A 21,573-nucleotide genomic window follows, 5' to 3' on the forward strand; every position below is an offset into this window, starting at 1 on the left:
CAAGAACCTCCAATTTTCTAAACATAGTTTACCCTTGAGGACTGAACCCTTGTATTCCCAGATTGAAGGTTATAGGTTACTCCAAAACAGACAAAGAGATGAATTTAAAACAATCACTTTATTAAAAATAGCAAATTTCGCAAATAATCATTAAACATTTTATTGTCACTGGCCGTTGGAAAACACGCCAGGCGTGTCTATTGATTGTCTACTGTAAACTGAAGCTGGGCTGCCACGAAAAGCCTGTGCACCATCAACTTGGGACCAACAGTGGAATAAGTTTGGTGAGCTCAGGAAGGATAGATCCTTCAGCCCTATCAACATTTAGCACAACACATTTCAAGTATAACCCCATAAGGCAACAATATAAAGCATAGCAGCAAAAGCTCTGTATCACATTTCCTGATTAAGCCTTCAACAAGGCCTAGGCCTCCAGTTACGGTGAATTATGGCACGTTAACTAAAAGCAGCATGTGAAAGCAATCACTGCACTTGCACTTTGATTACTTTAATTCCTTATTGTGGAAGATGATTCTGCTACTGGATTCAGCTGGAAAGTAAAGGATGCTGCTTTTCTTCAAACCACGAGAAAGCAAGTGCACTTCATTTTAGCTGGTAGAAGTGTTTGGAACATCTTGAGCATCTGCCAAATGTAGTTTCTGTCTGAATTCGTCAGTTAAGAAGATTTTCATTCTCTAATGGGTACTCCTTTTACATTCCTAGAAATTACATTCAAGAGCTAAAAGACAGATTTAAAAAAAAAAAAAAGGAAACATGTTTAAAGGGAAAGTGCCTACGCTGCTACCGAGAAACTTGGATGTAGTAAGGCAAACTTTAAATGTAGTGAAGTAATTTACTATGTCTAGAATTTGAAGACTTAAAAAAAAATCACTGAATCAAGACTATGTTCCAGATTCTAATAGCGCACAGAATTATTTTTATGCAGCAAGAATCATTTGCATGGCATGAAGCTGATTAGAGGCAATATGAAAGCTTGGTGGATTAAAAAATTCATTTGAGAAAACACCAATTTACCATCCCTGGGAAGATAATTTCCTTGTAAAAGTTCAAAGGAATAAAAGGAAATCACCAGAGCTCTAAAATCTTTCCTATAATCCTCTGCATTATCCTTCAAGAAGACTGGAAATAGGATGGAGTTCTTGCATATTTTATTCTCTTCCTGTCTAATAAATGCCTTTTATTTTCCTCTTTCATCTATATGATCCAATTACCACCTATTTTTCAAGACTCAAGTCAAACAATGATCTGGATATATTGAGGACAACTAAATGCTAGAAATACATGTATGGCCGAGGTTTGCAAAAATGTACAGACATGAGCTCTGCCATCAAAGATATTCTTGTTCAGTTGGAAGGCTGAGACTTAACACATATAAAAACAACAGATAATGACATAAGGCAAAATGCTAGTCTGAGGTCCAAGCAAAATGCTCTATGGAAGTAGTCAGCTTGATAAGGAGAAGGAGGCCAGAGCAACTCTAGGTAGAAAGTACAACCTGAACAAGGGCCTTAAGGTGAGCATGAACTTGGGCATCCAGACTGCTTTTAGACATCCAGAGAGCCAACTTGGTAGGAATGAAAAATAAAACAGGATGTATAGGGTGTGATCAAATTATTGAGAGACTTTAAAAAGTCTGACGTGGTAAAAAACAAAACAAAAACAAAAACAAAAACTTAGTAAGAAACAGGAACGGCAAGGAGTTCCCATCGTGGCTCAGTGGAAATGAATCTGACTAGCATCCATGAGGATGCACTTTTGATCCTGTGTTGCTGTGAGCTGTGGTATAGGTCGCAGATGTGGCTTGGATCTAGTGTTGCTGTGGTGTAGGCCTTCATATGCCACAGGTGAGGTCTTAAAAAGGCGCAAAAAAAAAAAAACAGGAATGGCAAAATCAAAGTCATGTTTTAGGAAGAGTAATTTAGTGGCAATGTCTAAAGTCTATAGCAGTACTGTCCAACAGAAATATAATGTAAGGTCCAGATATCATTTTAAAATAGGTTTTATTTATACTAATTGGGAAATTATCACTTCAACATGTAATCATTATAAAAATATTAAGATACTTTGCATTCTTTTCATTCTAAATCTCTGAGATCAGATTGCACAATATACTTATAGCCCATTTCAATCCATATTAGTCAGTAGTGACTTGGCTAGTGGCTGCCATATTGAACAGTGCAGCTCTAAACTTTCTAGAGAACAGAAATTTGAAAGATTATGGAATCAGGTGACGAGGGTAGAGAATATAGGAAGAATACAAAACAGAACTGATAATGCCTGGCAACTGATTGTAATTATTAAATGGCAAATGATTTCATGTCCCTGTCCAGGCTAAATGGCAGACAGTGCCATTACAGATTAGCAATGGCTGCCATAGTAACAGAAGGGATTTTAAAATAATCTTGATGATTAAAATAACAGAGGCACTGAGGGCAGAAAGGAAAATTAGAAGGGGAAAGTATGAGCACAGAGAGAACATTTTTTTTTCCCTTGCTTTTTAGGACTGCACCCGTGGCATATGGAGGTTCCCAGGCTAGGGTTGAATGGGAGCTACAGCTGCCAGCCTATGCCACAGCCACAGCAGCACCAGATCCGAGCCATGTCTGAGACCTACACCATAGCTCATGGCAATGCTGGATCCCTAACCCACTAAGCAAGGCCAGAGATGGAACCCCAAACCTCATGGTTCCTAGTCAGATTTGTTTCCGCTGAGCCACGATGGGAACTCCAGAGAGAAAATTTATTACAGATGAGAAAACTAGAGTTGCCAGACTTTGCTCCAGGTTACACAGCTGCTTACTAAGATTTGAAAAAAATGCAATCCAAAGCCCATGTTCCTGTATTCCACCACCGTACCCTCTTTAACTGTGGGGGCTGAATTGAGGAAAGTGTGAAACAAGTAAGTCCAAATGTTTAACAAGAACTCAGCTAAGAGGATAGGGATTACATAAGTGTCATAAGCAGAATAGAAAGTATAGAATATAAACTTAAAATGAATACAGAGGAAAGAACCAGGAACTACACCTTAAAAAAGCCCCCTCATTAACTCATATCTTACCCCCATAGTAAAGTCTCTCTTGGCAATGACATTCTCTATTAATGTCTCCCTACCATTTATGTGGTTCTCAAAACTGTATTTTCTTAGTAGCGCTGTGAGTATAATACCACTTACTTTCAAGGGTAGGACCAAATGAGATAATGTATGTCGAATCCTTCATACGATGCTGGGCAAACAGCAGGTATTTGAAAAGGTTAACTATTAATTACTATTACCGGATTTGTATATAGCTTCCTATTTTTCACTGTTGTTACTATACAGTTCAACAGTTAATAACAGTATATATTATAGCAATAATAGTAATTTTTATATGCTACATGGTTGGGAAATTTTCATATATACTAGTATATATATATGAAAATTTCATGCAGCAATTAACCTAGATTACAGAGGACACACTGAGCTTTTAAACAATCTGTGCAAGGTTACATTAACAAAATGTAGAACCAGGAGTTCCCGTCGTGGCGCAGTGGTTAACGAATCCGATTAGGAACCATGAGGTTGCGGGTTCGGTTCCTGCCCTTGCTCAGCGGGTTAAGGATCCGGCGTTGCCGTGAGCTGCGGTGTAGGTTGCAGACGCGGCTCAGATCCCGTGTTGCTGTGGCTCTGGCGCAGGCCAGTGGCTACAGCTCCGATTGGACCCCTAGCCTGGGAACCTCCACATGCCACGGGAGCGGCCCAAGAAATAGCAAAAAGACCAAAAAATAAATAAATAAATAAAATGTAGAACCAAATTTAAAAAATCAAATCTCTTGACTCTATAACCCGTATTCTTTTTACTACCTCATTATTTGGTTCAAAGAGCTGTCTTAACTCTCACAGATGTCTTACCTCTCATACCTGTCTTACTTGTATTTTATAGGCAGGATTTCTTACTGTCCTTAGACATCTCACATTGTGCCTATTGCTATGTTCAAAAATACATTTTGAAAAGTTCCTGAAATAATTGCTCTAAATCGAAATGTCAAAATCTGAATATTTAATCTGTGCCTTGGTGATCTCCTTTAAGCTAATCCTACAAAACACATACATCTAAAATACTGTATATTGGAGTTCCTGTCGTGGCACAGTGGCTAATGAATCTAACTAGGAACCATGAGGTTTCGGGTCCCTGGCCTCGCTCACTGGGTTAAGGATCCGGCGTTGCCGTGAGCTGTGGTGTAAGTTGAAGACGCGGCTCGGATCCCAAGTTGCTGTGGCTGTGGTGTAGGCTGGCAGCTACAGCTCCGATTCGACCCCTAGCCTGGGAACCTCCATATGCTGAGGGAGCAGCCCTAGGAAGGGCAAAAAGACAAAATAGATAAATAAATAAAATCAAATACTGTATATAATAATATTAAATTTAATATAGGACATTATTTCTGCTATCCAACTTCCATTTAGCTTAAGAATCTAAGATTTGAAATAATTAATATGGCAACTAGCTTAATCCTTAATTCACTTGGTTAAAACTTTCTAAAAAATTTGTCTTAAAATTTCAAAAACAATACAAAACAAAACACACACACACACACAAATCAGCATACAACTAGGAAATTCCATTTACAAACCAAAGGGAAAAAAAAGATGGCCCCAGTAAATAGATTTCTTCACCTGATTGGGACTATTCACCAAAAATTATAATCTGTAAACTTTTCATGTTGATGTTAAGCAAAGGATACATCGAAGAATTCAATTCTTCTAGCTGTAACACAAAGAAATAAATTTATTTTTATAAGATAAATATCATAAGTAATTGTTTCCATGCATTATTAAATAAATGATTTCTCATTTAAGCTTTCCTTAAATGAAAAAGCAAAATATTGGAGTTCCCGTCATGGCTCAGCGGAAACAATCTGACTGGTATCTATGAGGACACAGGTTCAATCCCTGGCCTTGCTCAATAGGTTACGGATCCCGTATTGCTGTGAGCTATGGTATAGGTCACAGACGCGGCTCAGATCTGGCATTGCTGTGACTGTGGCGTAGGCCACTGGTTGCAGCTCCAATTTGATCCCTAGCCTGGGAACCTGCATATGCCACAAGTGTGGCCCTAAAAAAAAACCAAAAAAAAAAGGCAAAATATTATAGAAAAACCTTTCTAAAAATTTTCAGACAAGGGAGATTCACTTATACAAAAATAATGCTTAATTATAGTCATCTCTAATAGTTTTTAAAAGAAAAAAGCTGCCATTTTAATGACTGAAATCTTTAAAAACATTATGAATTACAAAAAGATTTCACATGATACTCAGTTTTAGTATGAGGTAAAATTAACCACCCCTATTTTACAAAGAGGAAAACCTGAGTTACATCAAAACTAAACTGCCCCAAATTATACAACTCTATGTAGATCCTGGACTAAACAAGGGCTTTCTGGTTTCAAATTCAGTTTTCAACACACACTGCAATCACGAAAGTGTAGGTTTGAAATTGTAAAAGTACAGGCATACAATTTCTCTCACATTTACTTATACAAAAGTTAGAGAAAAGCAACAGAAAGTAACCATTTCTGCTGCTGGTGACTATGAAATCTGAAACTAAAGCATGTTGAATTCAACTTTTTTATTTTTGTTCCAAAAAAGATTTAAAAAGGCAAATTTGGGAGTTCCCATTGTGGTGCAGCAGAAATGAATCCAACTAGGAACCATGAGGTTGCAGGTTCAATCCCTGGCCTTGCTCAGTGGATTAAGGATCTGGCGTTGCTGTGAGCTGTGGTGTAGGTCACAGACACGGCTCGGATCTGGCGCTGCTGTGTCTGTGACATAGGCCAGCAGCTGTAGCTGCGATTAGACCCCTAGCCTAGGAACTTCCATGTGCCATGAATATAGCCCTAAAAAGCAAATAAAATAAAATACAATAAAGAGGCAAACTTAATGAACACTTTTTCAGTATAAGGATTATATATGATCTTATGGGTGAACTGTGTCCTCCCAAATTCATAAATTTTAGTCCTAACCCCTAATACTTCAGCATGTGACTATATTTGGAGATAGGTTCTGAAAAGAAGGAATTACGTTAAAGTGAAATCATCAGGATGGACCCTAATCCAATATGATTAGTGTCCTGACAAAAGAGGACCTGTGGGCATAGGCACCCACACAGGGATGGAGAATACGATGTGAACACGAAGATGGCCAAGGACCCAACCCTGCTGACACCCTGATTTCCAGCTCTCAGCCTCCAGAACTGTGAGAAGATAAATTTCTGTTGCTTGAGCCACCCAGTGTGTGGTAGTTTGTTATGGCCACCCTAGCAAGTAAATACACATGGTAACCCACTAAATTACCATCAATACCAAACACGGTGTAAGTAACTACCATCAGCCAAATAATGCAAAATGTATTAATCATGCCAGGGTCTTCTGACATACTGTCTTCTATATTTTAATATTTTATCAATGTCCAGAAGCAAATATTTTAGATTTACCAGTATCTCAGAAAATATGCTAAATGTAAATACAATTTCCTCTGAACATATGTCTTCTAAGAAAAGAACATGGATGGAACTTGAAAACATTACACTAAGTGAAAGAATCCAGAAGTAAAAAGCCAGATACTTTATGATTCCATTTCTATGAAATGTCCAGAATGGACAAATCTATAGATTGGTGGTTGCTAGGGGAAGGGGGAGGGGAGAACCAAGAGGACCAGGGTTTCTTTGCGGAGTGATGAAACGTGTGGAGATTAGACAGTGGTGATATCTGCCCAACATTGTGAATATACTAAAAATCACTAAATTGTAATACTTTAAAGTGGTTACAATGGTGAATTTTATCTCAATAAAAATTTCTATCGAGAAAAAGTAAAGAAAGAGGACTGTACTCACATCAGACAGAAGCCTATCGAGATTGGAGTCACTGGCTGCTTTTCTCTTATCCTCAGGAAGTTCCTCTAACTCTCCATAGAGCTCCAAATTCAAGCGAGCTAATTTCTCTTGCATTCCCCGAACATGTTCCATCTGTTCAATGGAACATTCATTTCCTGGGGGAACATTCCAGAACATCAATAGAGATTAGGATAGGCCAAACTGACTGTCTTGAGGAAAAACTTCTAAATTCTAGGTGCTTAAAAGAAATTAGTTTTCTTTCTTTTGTAAATTACATTGCTAATAACTGTATATTTTCTACATAAAATTATATATCAACTTTCTGGCCAGGGAAACGATGACAAACCAAAAAAAGATCATGGGTATTAAAAAATCACATAGAAAAAACTGTTTAAATAAAATCACCCCTTAGGTGGTAAAAAAAAAAATTCAATAGTAATGTCATATATAGAAGTGTTAACATTATTTGCATACCAGTTGAAAACTTCCATTAGAATTGAGTAACCCAGAGTTCCCGTCATGGCTCAGTGGAAATGAATCCAACTAGAAACCTTGAGGTTGCAGGTTCGATCCCTGGCCTCGCTCAGTGGGTTAAGGATCTGGCGTTGCTGTGAGCTGCGGTGTGATTTGCAGATGTGGCTCGGATCTGGTGCTTCTGTGGCTCTGGCATAGGCCAGTGCTACAGCTCTGATTCGACCCCTAGCCTGCGAACCTCCATATGCCAGAAGTGTGGCCCTAAAAAGAAAAAAGAAAAAAAAAAAAAAAAAGAATTGAGTAACCCAACATTTTATAATAATTCAAATGAAATTAAGAGTTCCTATAAGAATTTCAACCATGAATCATTTTACCAACCATGTATTCCTTCTCTTGCAAACGTAAACAAAAATATTTATAAAGCATGAAGAATGTAATGAAACATGAGAAACACAACATATACATAGTAGTGGAAGACAATTTATTGCTAAAGGATAGGTCATTACTTATTGACTAAATATTACATCACTTATTGACTAGAGTCCTCTGAGGGAGCATTATCTGCCCAGAGTAACTAATATATATATATATATAGATAGATAGATAGATAGATAATATATACTTTCCTTCAGTTTAAGTACAGCCTCTACCACCTCTTAATATTATCATTTATTTTCTAAAAAGCTGATTTTCTCAAGGTATAATATATTTCAGCTAAAGTACATAGCTTGAAGCAATATGAAACTGTACTGTATCTCCTCTCACCAGCTTCATAAACTATGTTACATTAAGAACTACTAATAATTTTGGGAGTTCCTGTCGTGGCGCAGTAGTTAACGAATCCGACTAGGCACCATGAGGTTGCGGGTTCGATCCCTGCCCTTGCTCAGTGGGTTAACGATCCGGCATTGCCGTGAGCTGTGGTGTAGGTCGCAGATGAGGCTGGGATCCTGCGTTGCTGTGGCTCTGGCGTAGGCCAGGGGCTACAGCTCCGATTCAACCCCTAGCCTGGGAACCTCCATATGACGCAGGAGCGGCCCAAGAAATAGCAAAAAGACAAAAAAAAAAAAAAAAGAACTACTAATAATTTTGAAGCTAGCAACAGTTCTTTCAAAATCATCCTTTCTTCAAAGTAAAAATATCTCACTTCCTCTATTTTAATGTTTTTCAACAATTAGTAACCTGGGAGTTCAAGTGGAAGAATAACACGAGATACATACGCGCGCACACACACACACATAAAGACATATTTAGAGAGGAAAACAATATGGAGTAAAAATATAGAGGTAGACATCATAAAGGAAAAGAGAAGAGATTCAGGGGATAGGTCAAGGTCACCTAACATGAGAACAACAGAATCTCCAAAAGGATAAAAAGGAACAGATGGAGGAGAAATAAATGACCAAAGGAAGAAATGTACCCTGAGACGAAAGATGAGTTGGCAGATATGACGGGCTCACTGATTCCCAGCAGGGGTGATACAGTCATAAGCATATTCTGGTTAATGCTTAAAACTTTAAGAATAAAGAAAAAAAATCTTTCAAGACTGAAAAAAATTACTTCATAAGAAAGAATCCAACTGGCAATCAACTTCTCATCTGCAATGCTTATGAAGAGCAAACCATCAAATAACAGAGACTTTGATCCAAGAATATAAAGTCACTTAAGAGTTAGGGCAGGAAGGGTGTTAGGGAGAAAGTGAAAAAGTAAAAGTGATCCAAGGATTATATCTCAAGGGTGAGAAAGGAGGAGGGGGAAAGTGAAGTTATTCTAAAGATCACCTTACAGGGATGGGGTAAAGCAAGGAGGAAGGGATATCATAAAATATCTTTGTGGGAATTCCCTTGTGACACAGCAGGTTAAAGATATGGTGTTGTCACTGCTGTGGCTCTAGTTGCTGCTATAGCTCAGGTTCAATCCCTGGCCCAGGAACTTCCACATCCACGGCCAAAAAAAAAAAGAGAAAGAAACCTTTTGAAATAAATACGTTTTCATTTTTTTATTTTATTTTATTTTTTCTTTTTAGGGCCACACCTACAGCATATGGAGGTTCCCAGACTAGGGGTTGAATCGGAGCTGTAGCCACTGGTCTGCGCCACAGCCACAGCAAAGCCAAATCCGAGCCCCAACTGCAACCTACACCACAGCTCACAGCAATGCTGGATCCTTAATCCACTGAGCAGGCCAGGGATCAAACCTATGTCCTCAGGGATACTAGTCAGATTCGTTTCTGCTGAGCCACAATGGGAACTCCAAATATGTGTTTTTAAATGTCTTCTTTTCAAATAATAGTATAAGCATGACTAGAAACCCAGAAACTATTTAAAAAAAAGAATATTTGAATATCCAAAAATTAAAAATTTTTAGCAACTAAATGTCCAATAGAGGGTCAGATGAAGAAGATGTGGTACAACTATACAATGAAATATTACTCAGCTGCAAAACAAGAATGAAATAATGTCATTTTCAGCAACATGGATGGACCTAGAGATTATCATATTAAGTGAAGTAAGTCTGACAAGCACAAATATCATATGAGGATGTAACTAGAGACTCTCCTACTGAGTGAAGTAAGTCAGAAAGAGAAAGGCAAATACCATATGATATCACTTATATCTGGAATCTAATATATAGCACAAAGGGACCTTTCCACAGAAAAGAAAATCATGGACTTGGAGAACAGACTTGTGGTTGCCAAGGGGGAGAGGAAGGGAGTGGGATGGACTGGGAGTCTGGGGTTAATAGATGCAGACTGTTGCCTTTGGAATGGATGGGCAATGAGATCCTGCTGTATGGCCCTGGGAACAATGTCTAATCACTTCTGATGAATCTATACATGTATGTGTAACTGGGTCAACATGCTGTACAGTAGAAAATAGAACACTGTAAACCAGCTATAATGAAAAAAAATTAAAAAAAAAAAGAATCCAAAAAAGCCCACCAAAAACAAATATATGAGATCACTAGTATGTGAAATCTAAAAAAAAGTGATAGAAAATAACTTACAGAACAGAAACAGACTCAAAGATTTTGAAACCAAATTCATGGTTACCAAAGGGGAAATGAGGTGCAGAAGGAATAAATTAGGGGTTTGGGATTGACACATACACACGACTACATACAAAATAGACAGGTAACAAGGACCTACTGTATAGCACAGGGAAATCCACTCAATATTGTGTAATAGCCTACATGGGAAAAGAATCTGAAAAAGAATGGATATATATATAACTGATTTACTTTGCTGTACACCTGAAACTAACACAACTTTATAAGTCAACTATAGTCCAATAAAATTTATTTTTAAAAAATTAAAAACTTTTACAAGGTTAAGTATAATCCACAGACACACTAAAAAATGGTAAAAAATGAAAAAAAAAATACAAAGGCCAGAGGGTTAGCACCTAAAAATACAAAATGGGCTCTTAGTAAATAAAAATGACAACAACAACAAAGGATAAACAACCAAATAGAAAATTGAGTAAAGGTCTTGAAAAAGAGAAATCCAACTGCTCAACAAACATTCATGGATATTCAAAAATTCAACATTAATAAAAGAAATCTCACTTTCTATCAAAAGACAGGCAAAAAAAAAAAAAAAGACTGGTAATACCCATTGCTGGTGTGCATTCAGGGAAAAGAGTTCTTTCATAAATTACTCATGAGGGAGTTCCTATTGTGGCTCAGCGGTAACAAAGCCAACTAGTATCAATGAGGATGTGGGTTTGATCCCTGGCTTCGCTCAGTGGGTTAAGGATCTGGCATTGCCATGAGCTTCAGTGCAGGTTGCAGATGTGGTTCAGAACTGGTGTTGCTGTGGCTGTGGTGTAGGCCGGCACCTGCAACTCAGATGCAACCCCTAGCCTGGGAACTTCCACATGCTGCAGGTGCGGCCCTAAAATGACATAAATAAATAGATAGATAGACAAATAACTCAGGAAAACTAGACTTATGATAGCTTTTTTGAAAAGCCATCTGGATACTTTGATTGAAATTAAAATTACATATATGCATTGACCCAGGACTCCCACTCCTGGGAAGCCATCCCAAAGAAATAAAAACATCCACATAAGGATATATTAAAATGATGTTCACCACACCACTGAGTTTAGTTCCAAACTGGAGACAAAGTAAATGCCTTTCCACAGAGAAATGGCTGAATTTGTCTATTCATAACTTGGAGATTATGTAACTATTTAAAAAAAAGCATTGAAACTATACCAAGTGACAGAGAGTTTAGTGAGACATTGCTTAGTTAGAAAGCAAGACACTGACAAGTTACTATTTGTATAAAACAACAAAAACAAAAATATTTGTGTGTGTGTGTGTGTGTGTATGGTTAACTGGTTGAGTTAGGGGGAAGCAGAGGGAATAAAGGGGGAAGGGAAGGGATAGGAAAGCCTGGGAACTTCCATGTGCCACAGGTACTGCCCTCAAAAGCAAAAAAAAAAAAAAAAAAAAAAAATTCTGTGACAAATGAAATCCAGGATGATTGTGTTTTATGCCTCCGGACTCTTTTTACCCTAAATAAAAGAAAATGACACTTTAGAAAGGAATTGCAAAATGTATGCAGAAAATAGGATGCAAACATCTTGAAAAGAAAAAAAGTAGAGAGAAACATCTATGGATTACCAAACGCTTGGAGTTTTCCAGAATGGAAGTCATTCAAAAGGCTGAGGAGCCCCCTCTCCATCTCCTGGACATCGGAGACATCGGTGAGAAAGGAGTGTTGGATCGGGGTTGACTGAGCGCCTTTGCCTTCTCCACCCTGAGGTTTGGCCTTTTCTTTCATCACTCTGTAAAAAGGATGCAGTGAAAAATTAACTGCAGTTCTCCTGTGGTGCAGTGGGTTAAGGATCTGATTTCCATCCTTGCTATGGCCCAGCTTTGATCCCTGGCCCCGGGAACTTCTGCATGACAAAGGCACAGCCAAAAACTTTAAAAAGAGAGAACTATAGTTTTTCAGGCTGTTCTAGATTAAGCAAAATTAGTGAATTAAATGGAATTTCCCTTAAAAATAAGATTATTAGAATAAAATCAATACTAAATAAAACCAGTAATCTCAAGCCAGAAACCAAAAGAACCCCTTTTCAATCTGATAATGTATTCAAAAAAAACCCTCAGAATTTGTGGTGTTTTTCATCTAGTCCTTACTAGAAGGTTCTTTTCCAAGTGTCTCTGGCTATGTCCCTTTTGTCTCTCAGAGAGAGTGTGAGGTCATCAAGGCAGCAATCTTGTTTTTTGTGTAAACTCGTGGCTACAGATGCTTACAGCATCTTCCTTAACCGATTCTCATGATAAGCTTGTAATTGGAAGTTTATTTAATCATAAGTATCTAGAGGACTGAGATTATGAAATGCTTTTTCTCTAAAGATATTATCCTGCTTTTCAAATATCTAATACTATAAAATACATACATGCAGCAGTAAGACAACACATTTAAACTTGCCCCCCAGTTTCCTTTAAAGCTTAAGACAAATGATGTTCACCAAATATTAATAATGATTACTTCTAGGTGTGGGATTTTAGTGCTCTTTTCTTTCTTCTTTGAACTCTTCCTGTGTTTAAATAGTTACAATAAATACAAATAATTTCTACTAAAACAATGAATTCACTCTTTTTAAAAATAAAACTACCAAAGCACAAACACTCAGCTTTTAAAAAACAACTATTATATCTCTTTTCCATATTTGGCTAGCTCATCAACTCTGTCTACAAGTTTTCTTGCTCTGTGTGTTTTTTTTTTTTTTTTTTAAGGGCTGCAGCTATAGCATATGAAGTTTACAGGCTAGGGACTGAATCAGAGCTGCAGCTGCTGGCCTACACCACAGCCACAGCAATGCCAGATCTGAGTCTTGTCTGTGACCCACACCACATTCCTAGGCAATGCCGGATTCTTAACCCCCTGAGCGAGGCCAAGGATCAAACCGGCATCCTCATGGATGCTAGTCGGGTTCATTTCTGCTGAGCCACAACGGAAACTCCCCCAACTTTTTTTTTTCCCTCTCTGGGTATTTTAATATGAGACAAAGTAGGGGCCTTAAAACCAATCATTCATTTTGCATTTTCTAATCTCTTACATTGTTATCTTCAAAAAAAATTTTTTTTTTTTTTGTCTTTTGTTGTTGTTGTTGTTGCTATTTCTTGGGCCGCTTCCGCGGCATATGGAGGTTCCCAGGCTAGGGGTCAAATCGGAGCCGTAGCCACCGGCCTAGGCCAGAGCCACAGCAACGCAGGATCCGAGCCGCGTCTGCAACCTACACCACAGCTCACGGCAACGCCGGATCCTTAACCCACTGAGCAAGGGCAGGGACCGAACCCGCAACCTCATGGTTCCTAGTCGGATTCGTTAACCACTGCGCCACGTCGGGAACTCCTCAAAAAAATTTTTTAAACCACATACTATGTGGCTTGATTGTTTTAAAAGTAAAGCCAAGAGAAAAAAAAATGTTAGAGGAATTAAAGAACTTAGTATGCATTTTAGTAGCATTTTGCTAAGATAAAGTGAAAGAAAAGAATTCACCTTTTTAACTTTGGTCGCTGTGAAGTTGACTGGGATGCAGGATTTGAAAACCCTGTGCTTTTACTAACTGGAATGGCATTTTTTTTGGCATTAACAACCTGAGTAGAGTGGGCACTAAAAGACTTAGGACTCCTCCTCTTCACTTTGCGCTCCTCCATTGTTTTAAGTTCCTTATTGCACCAAGGCCAGCTTCTTATGACCTAAGGAAAGACAGCAAAATCATACACATAGTTGCAATATGCCAAAATGAAGGAGGTTCGAAAGCCCACTTCATGGACTGAAAGAGGATCAAGATTTCAGAGGTCATTAGAGGAAGTTAGAATAAGGATCCCTTAAGTTGAATCTATAGGACTATATACACAGAAGCCCTAAGCAAAGCTGCCTGTTAGACAAAAACTTTTTTCACCATTTTCTTTATTCATTCATCCCACAAATATTTACTTTCTTCCACATGTCAGGAACAATTCTGGGCATTGGGACGATGGTATTGAACAAGACAAAGTCCCTGCCTTCAAAATACCTACATTATTATAGAAGGAGAACAACACATAATAAACACTAAACAAACCATCCACGTGATAGACCCAGCCTGACTCAAGCTTTAGGTGGCCTTTAGGTCTCCCTTCTAATGTGTATTCTTTGAAAAACCAACTAGATTCAAACAGGTGCATAACTGACAGTGTATCTTCATTTTAACTAGGGACTAGAAACCTTATTTCAACTACTAAGCAGAAACAGTTTCTGGCCAGAGATAATACTGATTCTAGTTCCTTGGTCAAGTGAAGTTATGTATGTAAAGTTAAACATGCTCCATGACTATTTTGAATTTACTTTCTCCACCCTTTTCCCAGGAAACATGAAACTTTATTATATGTGTTTTATTTTGCCAACATCAAAAAAGTTACACTATGAAGTTACTCTTGGCGGATATTTGTAAAGGCTTCTATTTATCCAGTACTGTCCCTTAATTTAACCAGCTTTATTTCTCTTACGGCCATCCATCTAAAAATATCCTTCCAGGAGTTCCCATTGTGGCTCAGTGGTTAACGAATTTGACTAGGAACCATGAGGTTGTGGGTTCCATCCCTGGCCTTGCTCAGTGGGTTAAGGATCCAGCGTTGCTGTGATCTGTGGTGTAGGTTGCAGACTCGGCTCGGATCCCACGTTGCTGTGGCTCTGGCGTAGGCCTTTGGCTACAGCTCTGATTAGACCCCTAGCCTGGGAACCTCCATATGCAGTGGGAACGGCCCTAGAAAAGGCAAAAAAAAAAAAAAAATAATAATAATAATAATAATAATAACAATATCCTTCCACATTTCTTTTTTATTTATGCACAAATATTAAATTATATTTCTGCATGTATCATAAGATGAGAAATTTATATGGCTCTTCACCTTATCAGACTATAAAGTGCCTTAGGTACATTAGACCTCTTATTGTATGTTGTGTTGAATTTAATCATGCTATGACCCTTGAAAAAAGACTCAAATTCATTGATGTCACTCCTAAAGTAATTACTTGAGAATTTTAATGAAAACAGATTTTTCTGCCATTGCCTGGACTCAGTGCAACTAGCACTGTTATTTAAACCACTGGCTTAGGCTAACTCTAGACAATCAAAACTAGAGCTAGGATACCTCCAAAGAACCAAAGGTTGTAAAGGAAAGGCTCTATTGACCAGTCTATAATTTCAGATAACAAAAGTAAATCCGCTTAAATCCTGGCTAACAATTTTTCCTTTTAGAAGCATTTTTAGTAACAGAACAGACATTTTGGAGTTGTTTCAGCATGCAAAATAAATGTTAAAATAACTAAATAGAGAAGATGGGATATCCATTCTGCAGAAAGGCAAGGATCTGTATAAATTTATGATAGATATAAACACATTGGTCTTTAAATTTAATGATGCTTATACACAGTTGGTGATACAAAAAGAGAAAAAAAAACAAAACAGAAGGTAAAGCAATGCAAATAAACCATTCTAAACTAAGATGTTTTGAAGGGCCAGTGCTTAAAAATAACCCCCCCCCCTTTTTTTTTCTTTTTTGGTAAGGTAACATTACTAGCACAAGAGCACCGAAATCCTTCTTGCATACCAAGCAACAAGGAACGTTTCAGAGAAGGCCTTCATAAACTGCTTGTAGTCTAACTCACACATTAGTTTGAGGCAGGAATTCACAACCCCCAGGCAGGACCGCCAGGAATCCCTCTGTACATTACCTTATTTCCCTCCCCCAAGGAGCGGAGCTGAAACCACCCTTCGCCCCCTAGAATTCAGTAATGGCTAGAGTGGATCGGGGAAGGGGCTTACAGGTGGACACTGAGGGAGTGGCTGTGCTTCCACTTCATACCTCAGGAAGAAGGGGATCGGGGTCCTCTTCCTCAGCTTGCAAAGACTCCGGGGCCTCCGAAGCCACCGCCGCAGCTGCAGCCGCCAATGCTACCGCCGCAGCTTGAGCTGGGGTCACATCCCGGACCTCGCGCCTCCACAGTGAGCTTTGTTTACGGAAGTGACGTTAGGAGGCGGAGCCTCCGTGCCCTAGGCGCGAGCCTGGCCTTTTCCTGTTCCGCCAATGCCGCTCTCGTTTCCGCCCCTGGGACCGCATTGCTTCCCATGTCCCGCCTTCAGCTGTACCTTTGGCGAGCTTGGAAAGGAGAACCCATAGCTTGGCTTTTATTTTGGGGTCTGTGGCCCACAAGAAGTGAGCGTGAGGGGCGGTGGTGGAGGCAAAAACCGGAAGTGCAGTACCCTTTCCGGAAGTTGCCCCATCCCCTCGGTGTGTATCAGCGTCCACGCACTACAACTCCCAGAATGCTGTTCGAGCAAGTTTGGAGGCGGAACCAGAGTGTCGCCATAGCAACTATCCCGGAGAGTTTCTGACACATCGCCGGCATTTGGCAAGGTAACCTACTTTTGTCTTGGAAGCCAGCGTGAAAAACTGATTCTGTTTAGCGATCCCGATGCAGAGCCCCTAAATGAAATTCTCTTACTGCTGCTATATAGGTACCGTTTAGGCCCTTGAAAGAAGTTATCTCACTACAATCTATAAGCTGGGTGTGAGAAATACCCGTTTTAGAAGTGAGGACTCTGAAAGTCAGAACTGCTAATAAATCCAGGTCTCTCTGTCGCCAAGACACTTCACTACACGTACCGCCTCTGGAGAAGTAATTGACGTTTGAGAGAGATCGAACTTTCCTAACGGGGGGAGAATCCATGTATCATTCCCTAGTTTGGCTAGCCTTTCCTGTATCCGGGTTGCGGGTGGAAAGTTTTAGGTTCACTGACAGATTGAAGAGACTGGAGAGAACCACATACTTTCTCCTCATTTGCTAATGAGGAAACAGTATTAGAGGTTATATTAATGCCAAAGAGGCAGAGCAAAGACGAACGCAGTTGCCTTGGTTTCTAGTATATGTTCTTCTACTGCCACCCTTTCCATATTTTAAAATTCTGAAATGTTTTAAAAAGAAAAACAGAGTAAACATTCACTCACCCACTGTCCAGAATGAACGGATGTTACATTTTGTCATTTTATATCTTTAAATGAAAGAAATAGGTTATTTGAATAAAGTAGGTGCCACCTATTTTCAATGCCACTCTCCTTCGGAGGGGCAACTCTGGTCTTATGTTTGAAATGCATTTTGCTAATCTAGGTTCGTATACTTTCATTATTACTAAGTATTTGTAAACTATATATAGAATAACTTTGAACTTTTGAAGTTTTATGCTATTATGTTTTGTGTATTGATCTACAACTTGCCTTCTCACCCAGTTCTATGTTTTTGAGATCTATGCACACTGATACAGATGGCTAGACTTCACTTGTCTTAACTATATAGTATTCTAATCAAATAGGCTTACCACACATTATTTGAGAATTCCCGTAGTGATGGATATTTAGGTTGTTTCCCATTTTTCACCATTACAAACAATACTCTTGGGTGCAATCTTCTCAATATCTTTTCTCAGTATCTCTTAACTCTTCTCTGAATTGTCTGATCTGGATAAGCAGAGCTTGCAAACTGGTGATTCACATGCTATTTAAATTTTTTTCAAATTAGTTGCTAACAATTGAAAGTGAAGAGATTAGGAGTTCCCATTGTAGCTCAGTGGGTTAAGGACCCAGCGTTGTTTCTTTGAGGATATGGGCTCGATCCCTGGCCTCGATCAGTGGGGTAAGGATCCTACATTGCTGCAAGCTGTGGCATGGGTCCCAGATACAGCTTGGATCCGGTATTGCGGTGGCTGTGGCATAGGTCTGAACCTGCAGCTCCAATTCGACCCCTAGTCTGGGAACTTCCATATGTTGCTGGTGCAGCCATAAAAGTGAAAAGCAAAAAAGTGAAGAAATGAAAAATGGATGTCATCTCATCTATTTGGCATCCCAGTAGCGGGAAGATCTGACTACTCTAGATCTTCCCTGTAGCCTGGCAGTAGTAGGTCAAGCTCAAGAGCGGCTGCCTCCTTCAGACCAGTTCAGGTGGTCTCCATTTTTCTCTAAGGCCCAGTGCACTTAGCACCCATCTGAGCTCTGGGATATTTGCATTTGCAGTACCTGATATAATGTAGGGGTGCAAGAAGGTACCCTTCCAAATGTACATAGTTCATGTATTCAAAGTTCTGTCCTGAGTCCCTGTTTTGGCCAGACACTGACGTAAGGGTCAGGGGGCATCCATGAACAAGATGGACAAGAGCTCCACGGTCAGAGATCTTATATTCCTAATAAAGGAGACAGACAGTAAATTAGTAGACAAATAAGGCAGTTTCACTTGGTGATAAGTGCTCTGAAATAGGAGCTAAAGGTCGTAGGGAGTTATTGTAAGGGGTGAGGGTACTGAAGATGGAGTGCCAGGGAAGGCCCTCCTGAAGAGGCAACACTGGGGAAGTTGAGATATGAATGAAGAAGCCAGCCATGGGATAATCTAGGGGAAGAGCGTTCTTTGACAAAGCACATGGCTAAACCATGGCCTTTAAGCACAAAAGAGCTTGGCATGTTTGAGGAAGCAAGGGGTCGATGTGGCTGGATTGTACTGACTTGGGGACAGAGTGACATGAGGTAGAGTCATAGAGGTACAATTTCTAATGTGATTGATTGATTGATTGATGTATTTATTTTCCTGTTTAGGGCCACACCTATAGCATATGGAGGTTCCCAGGCTAGGGGTCGAATCAGAGCTATAGCTGCTGGCTTACACCACAGACACAGCATCACAGCATCCGAGCTGCATCTACAACTTACTCCATAGCTCACGGCAACGCCAGATCCTTAACCCACAGCAAGGACAGGGATCAAACCTGCATCCTCATGGAATGTGGTTTATTTTATTTGAAATTTAGAATTGAAAGAAATTTTGTACTTTGAGACATTAGATTTTCCTTCGTACTGCAAAAATTCTGCTTTGGGTTGTTAAATGCACTTTGTGTAAATCAATCGGATACTTTGCTCCTAAAGAGAGTATATATTCCCAGGATATGAGCTGTGATCAACAAGATCACTCCCCTCCTCCCCTATTAACATACTCTAGAGTATGTTTTGGAGAATATTTTTCTTATGGAAAATTTCAAACATATCCCAAAGAAGACAGAACAGTATAATGAATCCCATGTGCCCATCATCTAGCTATTCACTCATGGCCAATCTTGTTTAGTTTATACCCCTTCTGCAACATTGTCCCCTCTTCAGTGATACATTGAAGCAAATCCCAGACCTCACGGAAACCATGCTGTTTCAGTATGGATCACTAAAAGACTTTTTAAAACTTTACCACAATATCACTATTATTCTTAAAACATCAGTAATTACTCTACCATTAAATATGCACTCAGTGTTCAAATTTCCATTAGAATTATAAGTGCCATGATTTTTTTTCATATTTTATTGAATCAGGAATGTTTTTGTGGAAGGCCCTCAGGTGGTGCATAGGTTTGGAAGTCACTGTTGTATATCCTCACTTATTGAATTAAAAGCATGAATTATCTGAGTCCTGTCATGACTCAGCTGTAATGAACCCGACTAGCATCCATGAGGACAAGGGTTCGATCCCTGGCTTTGCTCAGTTGGTTAAGGATCTGGTGTTGCCATGAGCTTTGGTGTAGGTTGCAGATGCAGCTCAGACCTGGCATTGCTGTGGCTGTGGCGAAGGCCACAGCTGTAGCTCCGACTCAGCCCCTAGCCTGGGAACTTCCATGTGCTATGGTGCAGCCCTAAAAAAGACAACAAACAAACATGAATCATCTTTCCCCTTGAAGTTACACTCTAAAGGAAAAGGCTGGTATCACAACCCAAATCAAATAGGTACTCTGAGTTCCTGGAAAAGAATCACCCACTTGTTGTCCCTTGTGTTTCTTCTAGGGAAGAGAATTTTGATTTTTGATTTTTAAACTTGGGAGTCTCTCCATCATTTGCTAAGTGTTTCTCCATCTCTTTTTCCTTTCATACCAGAAACCTAGGCCAAGATTGTTCAGACTCAATGCTTCTTTGCATGCCTGGGTCAGGAAACAGCTAGTAAAAAAGCCTTGAAGCAGAAATGAGCTTGCCATATTCATGGAACTGAAAGAATGCCCGTCAATGGGATGGTCTGGATTTCTTGTCTACTCTAAGATGTATATCTTGGGCATTAGTGAAAGGGCTCTAAAATAAACACGAGAGCCTTGTAATTGTATTTTACCTCTAAGTGCTTTGGAAAAAACAAACAAAAGGTAAACAACAGACCTGAAAAGTTACATACAGACTTAGCCATTTGCAAGATTCTCACATGAATGGTCTTTGATTAATTTGTCTTCCTCAATAGGCTTTAAGTTCCTTGAGGGCTGATATTATGTTTTATTTGATTCTTGTATCTTAAGCACATTGCATTGCACATTACAAAGAACATAAGGAAGGTGCTCTGTGAATGTATGTATTTTGAATGAATGAAGCTATCTGATTTTATTTCTGGAAGTAAAGTGAGTCATTTAATCATTCTTTAAACCCCCAAGTACACAGATGTAGGCCTAGTCATAATGCCAATCAAATGACATCACTAATGCCCAGACAGGTGCTCTTTTTTATGTAGCTAGGAGATGTGTTTGGTACCCAAGCCTTTGGACCAAGGGGTCTAATGAAGAAACTAATCCTGAAGCTTAGGGAAATTGTTGCCTGAGTAGTTATTTTGAAAACTTAATATTTGGGATAGTCAGTTTGTGATTCTATAGAATTAATGTTTTTTCTTTTTCTTTTTCTTTTTTTTGGTCTTTTTACCTTTTTCTAGGGCTGCACCCACAGCATATGGAGGTTTCCAGTCTAGGGGTCTAATCAGAGCTGTAGCCGCCAGCCTACACCAGAACCACAGCAACACGGGATCCTAGCCTCGTCTGCGACCTACACCACAGCTCACGGCAACGCCGGATCCTTAACCCACGGAGCAAGGCCAGGGATGGAACCCGCAACCTCATGGTTCCTAGTCAGATTCGTTAACCACTGAGCCACAGTGGGGACTCCCAAAATTAATGTTTTAATCGAATGTTTTATTCACACTTCCTTTTAAAGGCCTGGAGTAGTTAGTAGAATTAGAGAATGGTTATCAGCAAGATATGAGGATGAGTCATCCTTTCAATAGCCTTTCTCCAAGTTCTTGTCCTGGAAACACTCCAGCTCTAGAAGATGCCCTGTGTTATAGGCTTAGCCAGAAAACAAAGTATACCATGGAC

The 21,573-nt window shown here is 39.3% G+C and overlaps 2 protein-coding genes across 2 annotated transcripts in view; one reads left to right on the plus strand and one right to left on the minus strand.

Moving 5' to 3' along the window:
* CCDC28A (coiled-coil domain containing 28A) lies at window positions 100-16,380 on the minus strand. The gene is given in 6 exon segments (NM_001244669.1): window positions 100-663; window positions 4,741-4,763; window positions 6,887-7,041; window positions 11,993-12,156; window positions 13,884-14,083; window positions 16,235-16,380. Coding segments are annotated over 5 exon segments (555 nt in total). The 5' UTR covers window positions 14,042-14,083; window positions 16,235-16,380; the 3' UTR covers window positions 100-608.
* NHSL1 (NHS like 1) overlaps window positions 16,657-21,573 on the plus strand; it is a 324,553-nt gene continuing 319,636 nt past the window's right edge. Inside the window, exon 1 of the mRNA XM_021087407.1 lies at window positions 16,657-16,786. The gene's annotated coding sequence lies outside the window, so the exon portion shown is untranslated. The remainder of the gene's footprint in view (window positions 16,787-21,573) is intronic.

The sequence above is a fragment of the Sus scrofa genome, chromosome 1, assembly GCF_000003025.6.
Source record: "Sus scrofa isolate TJ Tabasco breed Duroc chromosome 1, Sscrofa11.1, whole genome shotgun sequence".
Lineage (NCBI taxonomy): Eukaryota > Metazoa > Chordata > Mammalia > Artiodactyla > Suidae > Sus > Sus scrofa.